Below are 15,526 nucleotides of genomic sequence, written 5' to 3'. Positions count from 1 at the left end.
AAACTTATTCTCCATGATAATAGAATTTATTAGAAGGATAGATCATCGCACAAGTAGAATCTACATCAAAACGCATCTTACATCTCCCCATGATATTATTCATGTCGTTCATCTCTCTAAGCATTGCTAAAAAGATCAGAAAAGTCGATTCTAAGAAGACTTAGCTTTCTCCCAATACGCGTATAATCGAAGAAGAGGCAAAATGGCTCATCAGAGCATCGAGGTGGCATTTACTCCCATCAAGGGCGCCGAGCTAGAAGACTTCCTTGGAGACTCTAATGTTACCACCACTCGCGCACCTCATGCGTTCATCACACACTACTGCCATCTAACATACTTAGAAAGGCACTGCCTAAGAGACCTACTTTTTGCCTGGCTCGAGGTTTCCCACAACACCACCGACCTTCTCAGTCTCTGCCCAATCACACGATCTCAACGCGAGTCCTTCTTCTCCAGCATCTTCTCTGACTGGGATCCTCGCAAACCTACCTGCAGCCCAGAATACATACCTTATATGGAAACAGACGGACAGTTTGAGGTTGGCGTATGGAGCCGAGATCTCCCAGCCTCGAGCGAGGAACCCGAACTTGCCCGAGAGGATGGCGAGCAGGAATCAACTCGTCAACTTCCGACAGCCATGCAGGCTGGTCAGAAAGCGTTTATAGTTCCCTTAATTGACGACAACGGCAAGAAAATCGTGATCACATTCCTATATGTGGACGCTGATGGCAAGTTCTGTCATTATCCACAGTATGTAACTTTCAAGCCGGGCTTGACTCATGAAGATGCCTACATGCAAAGTATCAAAGAGTACGACGAGATCAAGATTTCCCGGGCTTATCAATACAATATCGAGGCCATAATTGACACTGCTCGTAAGCGAATCGTCAAATATTGCGATGACGGGGTTATAGGAGGTCGACTGCCCGTAACGGGCCACAGAATCCCTACACGGGTTGATTTCGACCCGATGTTGCCCAAGATTGAGAGCGGTGATGCCTGTTGGGAGACATGATACGCTTGCATCAGAAACAGCTTGCCCTGTGCTAGAAGCGACCATATCATGAAAAGGTTTGTCATAGGTCGGTCGATTTGGGGTTGGTATCCGGCTACTTAATTGCATGTCATCGGTATTAGCCTGGAACATGCTCCTCTTATATCCACTGCTCAGGTTTGGTCTGAAGCTCCCTGAGCAGAGAATGATACCTACGATGGCATAACCCTAGGAAACCAATGAAATGCTTCTGGTACATAAGCTTTTCTGCTTGTGCGCGGGATTATGATACTGAATGCGATAGAAAGTATCGTGCGATTGTCGCAACTTATGCTTTAAGTTCTGTGAGGACTAGGGTACTCGATGCCGGCTCAAAATCTATCTGTCTTTAAGAGTCAAAATGAAATGGGATAGCGATATGAAATATAATGCTGTATGCTTTTGTTAATGGCATTGCATTGGTGTAGCTCCAGTGTTGTCATCGATTCTGACGGATTGAAGGAAGATTAATTATTTTAGCTATGAAGAATAAATAAATAAATGAAAAAGCATAGTGCTGATAGAAGTGCCTTGTCATGAGGTAGAATATTCTTTTAGTGGATGTTAATATAATGTGTACTTTACCTAGAGGCCTTATCTAAAGGTTGATGAGGTGAAGTAGGTAAGTTTATATTTCGGTTGTCCTTATCTCGCTTGACACATGACACATGTTCAGGTTACGCAGTGCATTGACCAGGTGACCTATCCGTACCTAGCTCCGAGATCGTTGCTACCTACCTAAGTAACTATAGCTCAACCTTGACAACATTCAACCAAGCATCGATAACTCTTACCTTTCACCGATCCGCCTTTCGACCTTTGACAACAAGTCTCATTTACTTCTCCAGCTTGCACATAGTTTCATCCCCTAAAATGACTCAGGTTACGCCTGCAATGTTGAGCGCCCGCGCTTCGTCGCTATCATTGCGACAACAAGCGCTATCGTCGTCAGCTACGCTCAACAACAATGCGACAGCGCCCCAAAAGCCCGAATCGAAGCAAAGTTCCAAGAAATTTATCATTTCAGATATGAAGGGCCGTGATACAAAGGACAACCGTGTTTGCGCTTCGTGTATTACCAAGCTTGCGCCTGATGAAGTCGGTCAGGTGAACTGGCACCTCGAGGCTGGCCAGGCCTGTAAACTGTGCCAGGTTGAGAAGATGGACCCTGAGTGTTTTACCAAGCCCTTCTGCGACTTTCTTCGGGAGAACCCTACGATTTTCCACACCGTCGATTACTTTGAGAACAAGCTGAAGGCGCTTGGGTATGAGCAACTCTCTCCCCGCGATAACTGGTCGGGCAAGATTCAGCCTGGTGGCAAGTACTGGGTCACTCGCAATGGGAGCTCTCTTATCGCTTTCAAAGTTGGTAAAGCATATAAGCCTGGGGATGGTGTTGCTATGATCGGTGGCCACATTGACGCTCTCTCCGCGAAGCTCAAGCCCGTTAGCACAAAGCCTGTTAAAGCCGGATACATTCAGCTGGGAGCTGCACCCTATGCTGGAGCCCTGAATGCAACCTGGTGGGACCGGGATCTCAGCATTGGTGGACGGGTTATCCTCGATGATAAAGAAACCGGAAAGAAGATTGTCAAGCTTGTGAAGCTAGATTGGCCCATCGCCCGAATCCCCACTCTCGCGCCTCATTTCGGAGTCGGTATGATGGGAAACAACAATGCTGAGACTCAAGCCGTTCCTATTATTGGCCTAGAGAGCTCACAACGTCCGTCTACCGAGGCTCTCGGACCCGCTGGCTCCTTTGTCAACACTCAACCCCCACGACTGGTTGAGCTCATTGCCAAGGAACTCAACATCCAATCTTATAGTTCGATTGTCAACTGGGAACTCGAACTTTACGACTCTCAGCCCGCTCAGACTGGTGGCCTAGATCGGGAGTTCATCTTCGCTGGTCGCATTGATGATAAGCTCTGTAGTTGGGCAGCCCTTACCGCTCTCTTGGCATCTTCAGAAAACAGCGACGAGGGAGGAATCAAACTCGTCGCCCTTTTCGATGACGAAGAAGTAGGCAGTTTATTGAGGCAAGGCGCTCGTGGTAACTTTCTTCCCTCTGTCGTTGAAAGAACTGTCGAAAGTCTATGCCCAGATGTATATGGGCCAGGACTTCAAGGACAAACATGGTCTGCAAGCTTCCTCGCGTCTGCGGATGTTACACATGCTGGAAACCCCAACTTCCTTGAGAAATATCTATCTGAGCATGTGCCGGAGCTCAATGTTGGCGTAGCCATCACCTACGACTCCAACGCTCACATGACCACGGACTCTGTTTCTGCTAGCATTATGGAGCGGGCAGGGGAGCTTGGTGGATGCCGGACACAGAGATTTCAGATCCGAAGCGATTCGAGAAGCGGCGGAACCATTGGCCCAGCCCTAAGCAGCATGATAGGCGTTAGAGCAGCAGACGTGGGCCTTCCACAACTGAGCATGCACTCGATCCGCGCCACCACTGGTGCATTGGATCCCGGCCTGGGTGTCAAGTTCTTCAAGAGTTTCCTTGACAACTGGGAGAAAATTGACGCTGAGTGGCACTAGTGTGGGAGGTAAGGGCGTTTGATATTTGATTCAGGGGCTTTGTTTTCGATACCTGCTTGGATGGATGTTATGGTTGTAGAGATTGGCGATATTAGACTAGAACTGTACACGATAAAGATAGATTGAGAACAATACGGAGTTTCTATCGTTTCATTTTTAAACGTCCACACCACAACGAAGAAGGTTGAATTATGGATCGGCAAATTAGTGTCTATTAAGGGTTCATAACTCCAACATGACTACTGTAGCATATCCATCCTTTCAAAAGCCGCTATCGACATCAGAACTCCAATCATCTGCCACTTCCATTGCCTATTATACCTAGCAGCAACTGAGCCTTGATATCCATCCAACATAGATATGCTCTACACGAGCAAGCCCTTCATTTTGGTATGGGGGTCGGCCTTGAAAGATATTAGTAACAAGCCAAATGCTTAGTCCAAGGAAGAATGACTTGCCGTTGAGATCCACCGCGAATACACCTCCGTTTCAAATCTTTCGATCTCCATAGCCCGCCTTGGGTCGCAGGGCCTCGAGATCAGCGATAGCGCAGTTCTTCATATGCTGGTGTCTAAAGTGTTCGGACGCGAGAACCAGTCTCAACAAATTGGGGGCCCGGCACTCAACCCCAAGCTGAATAGGGGCTCCAGCACCTGCAATGGCCCATTTCTGAATTCGTCGTCGAGCAGCCTCAACGATGAGTTGCAGATTATGCCCACAGACTTTGTTCTTCTCAGAAATGTCGAAATGGGTCAAGAAATTGTGCTTGGCCTGGGCTTCAGATAGCCCGATTAAGAGCTTTACCTGAGATTTAAAGACTCTTTGTCCAGCCTTGTCTTTGTAAAGCCAGGTAATGCCATCTGCGTCAAGGTCGAGTGAAAGATAGATAGGAATCGCGTTACCCTTGCGAGTCTTGGTGCTTCGGCGTTCATTTGCTGGTTGATTGCTGGAGGCATCGGTAGAGAAGTAGCCGACCTGGTACTGAATGTTTGGCTTGTCACGAGGAGGCAGAGGGTCACTCTCGGAAACTGGCATCTTGGAATTCCAGTTGTTGAAGACGGCAATCCAGAAGTGCTTGTAGGTCTCATCAGCAGGGAGATAGACATCACCCTTCCGCTGGACGTATTCGTACAGCTTGATGAGATCGTGCAGCCACATCTTCTCTTTGATGACGAGCTGGCTGTGTTCAGAAACACACTCATCAGCCGCTCGGGTTTCCACGACATCCTGATCTTCAAGGAGATTCTTGAAACCGACTTCATGACAAATCGCATGCGATGAGACTGCTGGAGCTACCTGCTGAGCGGGAAGTCCAGGCTGCTGAGGTTGCTGCATGACTAAGGAACTTCCACCTCCAGGAGTGTTGAGGGGCACACCCGGAGTAGACTGAGGCTGAGGCGATACTCCGGCTCGTGGGTCTTGAATGGAAGCATATTGGTGCGGATGAGCCTGAAGTTGTGAACTCTGCTGGAAGTTTTGCTGAGAGAGATAGGGGTTCCCGAACTGCGGGTTGCAGGGAAATGCCGAATGAGTTGGAAATTGCTGTCCCATCTGAGGATACTGCTGTTGGCCAGCGTGAGAAGCATACTGAAGAGCCTGCTGAGAGGGGTATGCATATGTATGCTGAACGAAGTTCGGGTCGGTAGACTGCTGAGGAAAGACATTTGACTGCTGCATGATATCCTGATGGGGAGGCTGCTGGGGCAAGGATAAATTGGCAGCTGCCTGCATGCTAGAATAGCCGGCGATGAGATTTTGAACATTGTACTGTTGGTTGGGGATGTCAGCGACGGGTTCATTGACATGATCAGTGGGTTCCGAAGGAGCGGGAGGATGTTCTTGAGACTGATGAGCCTGAGCAACCTGGGTATTCTGATGAGTTTCAGAAACTTGCTGAGCGTGGTTAGTTTGATTATTCAGGACTTGGAGTCCTGTAGTCGAAGCTGTTGCCTCAGGGCTATCGCTTGTGGTGGTGTTGGACGCCATCGATGCCGATGATGTTATAGGTTGAGCAGTTTGAATAAAGAATAAAGAAGCATAGATGAAGAACAAAACAAGATGGAATATAAATTATCAATACAATGAAATGATTGCCGAAGCAACCGTCTGTGTATGTTCTGGGTGTGTCATTCTCCACATTGCCAGTGCCGTGAGGTGTTCGAATATCAGAACAGTCAATTTTAATAGTGGCAGTGGCAGTGGCAGTGACTTATGGATGCAATTCAATCTATACTTAGCAGTGGCTCTTAGGATCGGACAGTCACCAGTAATGCTAATTCCTTGAAAACCGTCTCTTCGGTCCCTCGCCTGCTTCCTCATCTTGTTCTTTCACCAACATCAATGTTCGACTCGTTTACATTGACAAAGATACAGCAGTTGCTTTACTCCACAACCATCAACACACAAGCCCCCGCCCTTCGAGCTCCATCAAAATTTCAATATGTCTGAGTATTCCACAGAATATCTACAGTACTGGAGTGATGAATGGATTGCGCGTTGGTCAGAGAGCCACTGGGCTTTGGAAAACATAGCAAGGGGCACTTTGCAATATCTCAAGATATATGCAAACTGGGATGTCTGCTCCGGACTGTCGAAAATCCCTTCCTATAGGTATAGGGCTGAGCGTATCTTTGGCGTCGAATGGACACCATATGAGGCTGATGGCACTATCAAATACGAAGTCTCTTGTGGCTTCGGCGAGCTCGCGATGCTGGAAAGAGAGTGGGCCAGAGATCGATTAGAGAAGTTTGAGGAGCGATACTGGTCAAATGAGCTTATTGCAGAGGGCCAGTTTATGTGCGGCTGTATCTCTGGCACTCTCTTCAAAATGGTGCTTTGGATCGATTGGGTTGAACAACGCTGGGGCAGTATCGTCGACGAGGTCGAACGTCTTCTCATGGCCCACTCCGAACGTGAGGCGATCATTGAAGAAGAGCTGGAGAGATCCGCCTAAGCATGACCCCTAAAGGGGCTTCCTGACAGGAAGATGTATGCCACAGAGTCTTTTGATCGACCTACACAAGCTTCGGAGAAAACCCCAGCAGGCTGTATGGAGATCAGGATGAATATGTATGAGATGATGCCAAGTCTTGTTCACTATAGCCATTCTCACGCGAGTTGTAAGCTCCTTACATGCCACATGCCATCTTACTAACTGATGATAGATTGCGCCAAATGTCCAGTTTAGTACCTTGGAGATGCGAATTAGTCAGTCACCACCTCGCATTGCGGAAATTTCATGTTCTTTTCGTTTGCCAGTGTGCTACCCCTGATTCGTTGGTCATACCAATCAAGTCAGAGGAGAAGCTGGGGAACACTAGTTCTAATTATCTTACGATAGTGTGTTGGTTTTGTTATTATTGGGAGATCGCAGCTGCTTCTTGGCAGAGTATCATACTTTGAAGGAGAACAACAGTCTCCTGTCCCTCTACTGACGAAATCGCATTGGTGTTTATAGCCTCTTCTGAGCTTTATGGGATAAGATAGGTCTTGACTTTTGTCTAAACAGCCGAGATAATTGATTTTCTTAAGAAACTGTGTCTTGTATGGTATATTGGGAGTTTAGCCTGAACAGTTTCGTATATGACATGATTCATAATAATAATGTTCGGCAGATCAGGGCTTTTGTTCCCGGCTCGACAAATTGCTTAGGTATCCAATGTCTTTGCTGAACTTCCATACCTAGTTCTCCAATATGCCTCTGGATCCGGAAATCAATAGCAGAAAAAGCTGGGAAAGCAGCCCACCTCAGCTCTTGAGCCACCAGTAGATCTTTGAGGAGAATCTAATCAGGAGCCCATTTCAGGACGATCCTGAAAGTTTTACTGTTCTTCCATAGATGATTACTTCACCTGGTATTAACAGTCTTTTTTCCAAATCTGGCCTTCCAACTTATACTCGAGGAGGGCAGAAAGTCTCTTATCGGGATTTGATCTTTACAAACACTTGATTCACCTCACACTTTGGAGGCTGGGCAGGCTCAGCGAGTTGAGCACCAGTAGGCTCAGTCAGCTAAACAATTAGTTTAGAAGAATGAAATCGATCAGCAGGAAAGCATTGGAACATGGACGTTAACCGGAGAAAGGAAGAGCACCAGCGGCGAGGATATTATCTAGGATGATATTAATAGTAATGCCAACTTCTATGGAAACGATGATTAACAGATGAAGACTATGAGATTTAAGAAATCCCCCTAGCTGGACCAGGGTGAAATGATGGATCCGTGCAAGGTAACAGCTGTGAAATTTCCATACTCCCTTATGATAAAACCATCAAACTCTGTCCGTGGAAACTTAACCTCAAGAAACAACTCCTCTCTTGAAAGGGGTAGAAAGGGATGGTACGATAACATTCACTTGTATTCAGTAATGTTATATCAAATCTATACCTAGAGAGAAGCCAAGCTTGCATCATACGCATTCTTCGATACCTTTAGTTGGCTTAGTAAATTGAAGACCTAAATGCTCAATTAGATGATACCTGAGGTAAGTAGAGATCTTGCACTGCCGACAGTAGATGAACTTGCAGTATCAATCACTGAAATTGCCTAAGGCATCCACCCATGCCTTAGCTGTGGTGCCCCGAATAGATCTTGGGAAGGAGCGAGCAAATACAATGCCAGTGGGACCTCCTTCACTGCACATTCGATCCCTCTTCGTATTTTCGCATCATCTCCTATATCAAGTGGCGGAAGGCAATCTTACATACTTGCTGCTGTATTTCTGTAAGCATTTGATTTACAGCATTCTCGTCTATCTCTCTTGGCTGACCTGAGAAAGAAAATAGTCCTCTATCACCGCCGACTACGCCATGGCCTCCCAAGAGCGCGACAGACTGATTCTGCGAGAAGACTTCATTAGCGACGACAAAGTGCCTTCGTCCAGAGATCCTAATACAGTCTTGCGCAACCATAGCAAGCTCACCAGGGAAGACAAACTCGCTCTCATCGAACATGCCCAAGAATACGCATGTGTTCTTGTTCACCAGCGAGGGCAAGCTAGCGCAAACTCGAAGAAGCTTTTGAAGAGGTTCCACGCCGAGATATTCCTCCATTGGTCGACTGCTCAGAAGAGGAATCGTTACCCGTCACACATTCCTCGCTTGAGCACAGGGGTTCCTGTAGGATCCTTAAAAAAGACTTTCTCCAATGACGCTGCCAAGGATGCCACACGAAAGTGTGATGAGCCTGCTTACTTACGATTATTCGTCAATGAAAACGCTAAGTCCATAGAGTGGACTTGGCACAACGGTCAGGGACTGGCTTTTACTCCGGAGCCTATTGAATTCGAGCCAGGCCTCACTGTCACTCAGGCCAAGATCAATGCTATTCACAACTACGACGACCATGAGCGACAAAGAATAAGTTCCTACAATATTCAACGCATCACCTGTGCCACGCGTCGGATACCAGTCAAGTGGGCAGCTGGTGGAAGTAAGATCCCGCCCAAGGTTGAACCAGAAGACATGGACAGCAATCCAGCCACTTGTAGTTGCATCGACCTTGCCTGTTCTATGGCCACCGAGTACTCTCAGATTGTTAAAGACATTAATGGAGAAAGCGGCGTAAGAACTGGCGACCCTGACAGCAACTGAAGCATGTTCACAGCGCTTCACAATACTGGAAGTCATACCCTCAATATTCGGCAAAACTCAGTTCATGGCTCACCATTAAGCTATCATTTCTGTCCATGGGCTTTCCGGCCTCGAGGATATTTGTTCAATGACTGGAAGCTTCGCAATTTACACGTTACTAAAGTTACAATCATGTTATTGGGGCGGGTTGGAGCTGTCTCATTGACAATTAGCAACACTCGCCCCTTTTACTCCCGTCTACACTTGCTTGTGGTATATCATTCTTCTTACAAGACTTTTCGTTGAACAACAATTTAACCTTAAAAAGATACACCCTCTCTACTTTCGTGTATGGTGAATGAAGAACGGTTACGATATGATGGACAGACCATACATTGATACATGAAGGGGCACGAGATTTGGTTACTGATAGGAGGTTGCATAGTGCATCGGCTTGAGTTCTACCGAGATCGAGACACTGAGAAATTATAACATAGCCCCTTTTGTTTTCGTCAAGGCATACCACTGGACTTCAACAGCACGCGAGAAGCCGAGAGAGATGTGGACTTGGATTGTGACAACCACTCGATACGTATCACTTCTAAGCCCAGAGTTTGGTGTTGATCTTCCTGTAAGCACAATCCGATTAGATCTAGAGACGGCGAACGACAAATACTAAGGTTTGTTATTGCAAGGCTGATTCCTTTCTGCTAAATCGCCATCTAACTGTGCCGTAAAGAGATAAAGCCACAGAAATATGATCCCTTCCAGCCACGCAAAAATATCGCGTGGTTTCACAAATCTCCCCTAAAGACATATAGGCCTCCGGGGGAGACGCTGAAGCGGTCTACTTTGACTTGCTCCAATCGAGTTTGGTGTACTTCCCCGTTCTGAGAAAAAGTCAACAATCAACCACTTTGCCTTGGAAAAGCAGAAACATACCGCTTACGGAAAGTCTTTTCACGATTGTAGAAATGGTTTCGCATGTTCTTGGCTTTTGAGGCAGCTTTTTTGATTCCTCTGCGAGCCTGGCCCATCTTTGCATTCATACGTTGCCCGTATTCCTCGATGGACTTTTTGACTTGTTGTGAAAACTGTGACGACTTTGAAGATTGATCAGATTTGGAAGGACTCGAAGAGCTTGAAGACCACGAAGGCCGAGACCATAAGGACCGTATCAATCCACTCATATTGCCAAGAGAGGTATGAGAGAAGGTTTGCGAGTGGGAGATGGTGTCGTGATGCAAAAGTGGTGAGTGTAGTGGAAACTATCACAGCAAGGAGTGTAGGAAAGAAGCGTGACTGAGAGGTAAAAAACGTGTCCCAAGTCGAAGAGCGAACAGCCCATTATATACATGCCTTCTATTGGAAATATTATCTGGCAATAAGCTAAAAGTATAGTCATGAAGGTTTTACAGTCCCTGATATGATTTACTGCCACTTAAACCTTGAGTATCTGATGAGACCCCCAATGGAAGACTTCTGTTCATTTCCATCAATAAACCCAAAATATGAATTCAAGCTATGATTCGCCCAGCAACCAACTCAGTGCCGGCAACGACTAGTAAGTGTTGCGTCCTTGAGGAATCCGAGCCTTGTTTTCACATTAGATTCAGAAGTTAAACCTCATGACAAAGTTTGATACCTATCTCTTGCGGCATCCTCTTCCACAAGGAGCCCATGCTGGTCATTAGGCGCCAGTATCCTTTGAGTTCTGAGATCCAGAGAGGCTCGGAGTATAGTTCACCAATAACATTTCGATCATCTGCATGCGCGTTCTCCAATTAGCTGGGCTTCCAGTAGATACATGTGTGAACGCTCCGCAACCACTGAGCTAACGAATGAATTAGGGACGACAAGTGGCGTTAAATAATAGTTGATCATGAGCCTTATTGACTAAATTGCTGAGACGAGATCAAATATGGCCACTCGTGTAAAGTGTATGTGTAAAGATGTGCCACTTTCAAGGAGGTGAGTAACGCATTAAGCTTCAACCAACAAACATAAATATAGTCTACCTAGGCTGGATGCTCAGGATAGCAGAAAGTTAATCATGAATACAACCATATGAATCATTTAAGCATTGGATACCTTATTCCAGTCTTTTGCCTGATAACAATCTCAATTTGTTATACTTGTTCCAAAATGCAACAACACTCGAGATCCAACCTGGCATTGAATTCTCCTTATCGAACTCTATCTCTTCGCTACACCCTTCTCAAACTATCCGTTTCCCCCCCTTCTTCTGAAGTGCTGCATTCACTTTTCTCATTTCATATTAAGTCTAATTTTCTGTTTGGCGGCCCATTTTTGTCCTTTCGTCTTGGCTGCTTTCCATGCATTGAACTCGCAATGTTTACCGGCCTCACCCAGAGGAAGCACCAACTGGAAGATGAATTGTATTGCCCCGGCATGAAGGGAAGTTGCGGCCTTGAACCAGAGTGTTAAGATAAAAAGGTCTAAAGGCCTGCTAAGATATACTAAACTTACCTAAACCTCTTCATCCCTTAGGATTGAGGACCCAGGTTTTCTTGACTCCTCTAAAAATCTGCATCTAGAATACAGTGTCGTCCGGTATCTGCAGGGGGTATGCCGCGGGGTTCCCCTTTGCCTTTCTTCATCTTCTTGAATGTCCAGGTAGTCCATGAATTCGGGAATTCTGAAGCATGTCTGGCTGATACAGTTGGAGATGACTGCCACAGGGGACTAGCTCTCGTGCAAGGGTTCTAGCCTTTCGAAGGTTATTGACTCGGCGAAGCCGCTCTTCCTCTTTCTCTTCTTCTTCCAGTTCGCATATTCTATCCATGACACCGTAGACATCGTAACCCGCCTGGCGAGGGCAGCCGGAGGCGTACTGCCCTTCTGCAATATATATGTTGTTGTCGAAGTCAAAGAGGTCAAAACGCCAGAGTCGGTCTGCTCCCCAGGCGGTCTCTAGGTCGACCAGGTGGCTGCTGGTGACTGAGGACCACCATGAGTGGCCGTCGGTGTGCCACATTACCCCGAAGATGACATTTGTTCTCCAGCGGTATAGTTAGTTCGCTGGTTGCCAGACGATCGATGATGTCGGGGTTGGTGATGTTGGCCATAAGCCATATCGCAAGTCTCGCGTGGCTTCTCACACTCCATACAGAATTCGACCATCGGGTCCGCCACTCTCTGCCAAGGAAGTTGAGATATGTCTGCGAATACTCCGGCATCTGGAGACGTTAGCTCTGTTATTGTCCTGTTAGGAGCAGATATAAATACCGTGGTGCTTGTTTTTTGTTGATATGGTGCAGGGAGTTCTGGAGATGTAAGGTTGAGGAGTTGAGAAGTTGAGGAGTTGAATGGTAAACATTACAAGAATATTTTATAAACTGATAACCCCTGGGTTCAAGACTTTAGGATGAACTATCCTAAGCTTAGGATATCCTTAGGCCATCCTCATCAAAAAGATGCTGAGTTTAGAAGAGCCCTGAGGGGTCAGGCAATGCCAGCAACTGTCAAGCATTTTACCGCTCGGTTAGGTATAATCAGAATTGGATAGTAACACAATGCCCCGATTTACCTTACCCCCAGTGGAACGAACGACCACCTGGCAACTTCTTAACCGTCAGCTCGCCATTGTCGTTGGTAATAAGACTTTAGCAGAAAATGTATGTACTGATTGACCGACAGTGACTGAGCTACCACTCCGCGCCATCTGACCTTTTTGGGCATCTGGCAGAAGATCAATGGTTCAGTACCTGTGTGAGGGACGGTACAAGATGGCTTCTCAAAACATGGAACTCATGTCCAAAGGCCAGCACTTCGACGGGGAGAGCCGGTCCGTTCTTGGTATTATGAGGGAGGAGGGATGAGGCTGAATAATCTGCATTAGCATCAACAGCAGTGGCCCGTGTTCTAACGCATCCTCTTATTCCGCCCTGGCTTGGGCTGCGGTGGAGCTTGGGGGACATTGTTGTCGTTCATCCGCGCATCAGTCCTGGCTCTGAGCTGATGATCTTTGGTTTCTCCCGGGACTGTGCGGAGGTCGACTAGCGGCACGTTCAGCGTGTCCAGCACGCTGCCTCTCCAAGTGAAGTCGAGCCAGGTGGTGACAGGAGTCATGGGTGGTTGCCCAAAGTTGACCCTGTCGTAGACTTTGGGTTTCAACTGGGGATCCATGTACTGAAGCGCGAGAAGAATCTGGATCTGAAATACTGTGTCGTTTGCACCGTTATGAAGTACGTCATGACCTCCTTTGCGTCTGTCCCCGGCGCGTAAGAGCCTGTTGTCTCTGTAGCGGAGACCGATGGCATCCATGACCTTATGGCAGCCATGTTGTTTTGCGAACATATGGTGCTTTTGGAGATCAAAGAGTTGGATGTTTGGTCGCGAGAACCAGTCGAGGCCTAGACGTGCTAGTGTATCTAGCTCCAATGTCGGGTCCCATGTCAGGAATACGATGTTTCGATCAATCTTGTTAGCCTTTTCATAGGCAGTGCGTTCCCGGGACTTGAGAAGGTTTGTGAGTAGGCTTTCGAGGGTTGGGGCCAGTTGGTCTGAATTTATGTACTGGGACGGTCCGAACACAAAGCTGTAAGGTTCCGTGGTATGCCAGGCCCCACAGTTGCCACCGAAGTGACCTCGGAATTCGTTGATGATATAGTGACTCGGGTGCATTTTGTAGAATAGGTTGGAGGCTCGGTCTCCGGGTGGTGGGTAGGGCTTTGCGTCCTTCAGTAAGATTTCAATCATTGGGCGTGTGTCGAACCATGTCCAACCCAATTCAGTGGTTGGTCTATATGAATATGGGAGGCCGTTTGCATACCTGCCGGTCGCGAACCAGCACAGATCCTCAAAATCAATCGACACGAGAATGGGTTCTTTCCAGCCTTCTGGCACAGGGCATTGTGGTGCGAGATACGAGCACAGGATTGCCGCATGGCCTCCTAGGCGTCGGCTGTCTGGTCGGCACGGTCTCTGATGAGCTCAGGTATCAGAAAGGGTTGGTACTCGACAATTCTTTGGGACATGAGGTGCCACTCCCGTACCCACTGCAGCAAAATGCATCAACCGGCGGCGGGTAGCATTGGTGATGCGCGCGATGTTGAAATCGCAGATTCGAGAAGTGGCGGTTCGGTCAAACTTGAGGACAGCAAGATCGATGCACTCTCCTACTGGCCTTTCCATTTCCACGTAACGAGGGTTGATGAACTTCCCGTCTTTCCAGATGGGTTGGATGAGCTGGTCTTGGGTAGCAGGAGATACGCTCATATAGACGGGGCAGCCAGCAAGTCGCGCCGGGCCAGGTGGGTTAGGAAAATCGACACTCGGTGGGTGGTTGACCTTTAGCTTGCCAACCCTGACTCGATTCTCCTGCAGAGTAACGGGCCGAAGCGGCAGATCCTCAGTATTCTCCGACGTGGTATCCCAGTCCTTAAATGCATTCTCTTCCCAGAAGTGTTTCCAATGTTTGAGTTGGTAAGGGACATTGGGGCCTTTCTCGACGTCGTGCATCATCTGTGCGAGGTCGATGAAAATTGTGAGTTCAGCACGGGTGAGAGATTCTTCCGTGAAGAGGATGGACCTCGGGAGGCGCCCAGCACTATGTATAGTCTGGTCGATGGCTTCAATGATTGAGATACCTTGGATGGGGGGAGCTCGGGGGGGTTGTTGGGGAGGGGGAGCTTGAGGGATCGGAGCTCGTGGAGGAGGGATGGGATCATCGTCGCCGTCGATAACGATGACGACGTGGTCTTGCGGGTTCGCCATCTTGAATCAGAGTTAGCGAGGGAATGAAGGTGAGAAAGATGAGAGAATGCAGAAGTAGGAGGCAGAAGGGGGAGGCGAGGAGATAAAGATATCAGAGAAGGGTGTATTAACCCTAACATGAGAGTGACGCGTTTTGTTGTTTCTTTTATTTATGGCACTGGCACTGGCACTGACTGGCACTGGCAATAGGAATAATTAGAGTTATAGTTAGAACTGGTGTTAGCTTCCTTCTGTATACAAGACTGACCTCAAGGGGCGTCCAGGAACATGTTCAGTCTGGTTGATTGCGTCAGCATATGAGATGCTTTCGCGGGGAGGAGGCCGGGGAGCAGGCCGGGGAGGAGGGGGCCTTGGGGGCTATCAGGAGGGATTACACCAGACTGGAAATTTTCAATGTACATCTGAGACCTATGCTGAGAACGCGAGTGAAGATCAGAAGTCGACAGTGGTGTAAAGATCAAGCAGTCCAAAGCCGAGTGCAGGTCGTCCTAGAATGGCTTTAACCCGCAGCTAAATCGTACCGCCTTGCTTGTAAAGACAAGATATATCTTCTGCTTTAACCAGCTGGTCTGGTAATGCGAAGTATCTTGTATGGGTATGAAAGTTGTGTTATGAAGGTGCGGAGAAAAGGGG

General features: G+C 47.6%; 9 protein-coding genes across 10 annotated transcripts; 3 read left to right on the top strand and 6 right to left on the bottom strand.

The window, feature by feature from the left end:
- Positions 1 to 144: 144 nt before the first annotated feature.
- On the bottom strand, positions 145 to 1,638 carry FVEG_15539 (hypothetical protein). Of its 2 annotated transcripts, XM_018904677.1 has the most exons (3): positions 1,211 to 1,638; positions 794 to 1,112; positions 145 to 722 (listed from the first exon to the last, which is right to left on the bottom strand). In XM_018904677.1, the coding sequence occupies exons 1-3, from the start codon at positions 1,216 to 1,218 to the stop codon at positions 702 to 704; spliced, it is 348 nt and encodes a 115-aa protein (XP_018749386.1). In that variant the 5' UTR covers positions 1,219 to 1,638; the 3' UTR covers positions 145 to 701. The 2 variants fall into 2 exon arrangements, with proteins under 2 accessions (XP_018749386.1, XP_018749385.1); XM_018904676.1 differs by having other exon boundaries at positions 145 to 1,112.
- A 135-nt stretch (positions 1,639 to 1,773) lies between these two features.
- Positions 1,774 to 3,756, top strand: FVEG_04770 (hypothetical protein). Its single transcript, XM_018892657.1, has one exon. It carries the CDS (start codon positions 1,907 to 1,909, stop codon positions 3,581 to 3,583), a length of 1,677 nt encoding a protein of 558 aa, XP_018749384.1. The 5' UTR covers positions 1,774 to 1,906; the 3' UTR covers positions 3,584 to 3,756.
- A 316-nt stretch (positions 3,757 to 4,072) lies between these two features.
- On the bottom strand, positions 4,073 to 5,569 carry FVEG_04769 (hypothetical protein; the record flags this gene model as incomplete). Its single annotated transcript, XM_018892656.1, has 1 exon — positions 4,073 to 5,569. The coding sequence occupies one exon, from the start codon at positions 5,567 to 5,569 to the stop codon at positions 4,073 to 4,075; it is 1,497 nt and encodes a 498-aa protein (XP_018749383.1).
- A 454-nt stretch (positions 5,570 to 6,023) lies between these two features.
- FVEG_04768 (hypothetical protein) lies at positions 6,024 to 6,536 on the top strand (the record flags this gene model as incomplete). The annotated part of the gene is made up of 1 exon (XM_018892655.1): positions 6,024 to 6,536. One exon carries the CDS (start codon positions 6,024 to 6,026, stop codon positions 6,534 to 6,536), a length of 513 nt encoding a protein of 170 aa, XP_018749382.1.
- A 1,666-nt stretch (positions 6,537 to 8,202) lies between these two features.
- On the top strand, positions 8,203 to 9,175 carry FVEG_04767 (hypothetical protein; the record flags this gene model as incomplete). The annotated part of the gene is made up of 2 exons (XM_018892654.1): positions 8,203 to 8,306; positions 8,362 to 9,175. The coding sequence occupies exon 2, from the start codon at positions 8,393 to 8,395 to the stop codon at positions 9,173 to 9,175; it is 783 nt and encodes a 260-aa protein (XP_018749381.1). The 5' UTR covers positions 8,203 to 8,306; positions 8,362 to 8,392.
- An 826-nt stretch (positions 9,176 to 10,001) lies between these two features.
- FVEG_15538 (hypothetical protein) lies at positions 10,002 to 10,344 on the bottom strand (the record flags this gene model as incomplete). Its single annotated transcript, XM_018904675.1, has 2 exons — positions 10,002 to 10,044; positions 10,097 to 10,344. The coding sequence occupies 2 exons, from the start codon at positions 10,342 to 10,344 to the stop codon at positions 10,002 to 10,004; spliced, it is 291 nt and encodes a 96-aa protein (XP_018749380.1).
- Positions 10,345 to 11,771: 1,427 nt separating this feature from the next.
- On the bottom strand, positions 11,772 to 12,152 carry FVEG_15537 (hypothetical protein; the record flags this gene model as incomplete). Its single annotated transcript, XM_018904674.1, has 1 exon — positions 11,772 to 12,152. One exon carries the CDS (start codon positions 12,150 to 12,152, stop codon positions 11,772 to 11,774), a length of 381 nt encoding a protein of 126 aa, XP_018749379.1.
- An 887-nt stretch (positions 12,153 to 13,039) lies between these two features.
- FVEG_15536 (hypothetical protein) lies at positions 13,040 to 13,876 on the bottom strand (the record flags this gene model as incomplete). Its single annotated transcript, XM_018904673.1, has 1 exon — positions 13,040 to 13,876. One exon carries the CDS (start codon positions 13,874 to 13,876, stop codon positions 13,040 to 13,042), a length of 837 nt encoding a protein of 278 aa, XP_018749378.1.
- A 234-nt stretch (positions 13,877 to 14,110) lies between these two features.
- On the bottom strand, positions 14,111 to 14,893 carry FVEG_04766 (hypothetical protein; the record flags this gene model as incomplete). Its single annotated transcript, XM_018892653.1, has 1 exon — positions 14,111 to 14,893. One exon carries the CDS (start codon positions 14,891 to 14,893, stop codon positions 14,111 to 14,113), a length of 783 nt encoding a protein of 260 aa, XP_018749377.1.
- Positions 14,894 to 15,526: the final 633 nt, after the last annotated feature.

The sequence above is a fragment of the Fusarium verticillioides genome, chromosome 4 (assembly GCF_000149555.1).
Source record: "Fusarium verticillioides 7600 chromosome 4, whole genome shotgun sequence".
NCBI lineage: Eukaryota > Fungi > Ascomycota > Sordariomycetes > Hypocreales > Nectriaceae > Fusarium > Fusarium verticillioides.
This window is presented reverse-complemented; position numbering and strand designations above follow the sequence as displayed.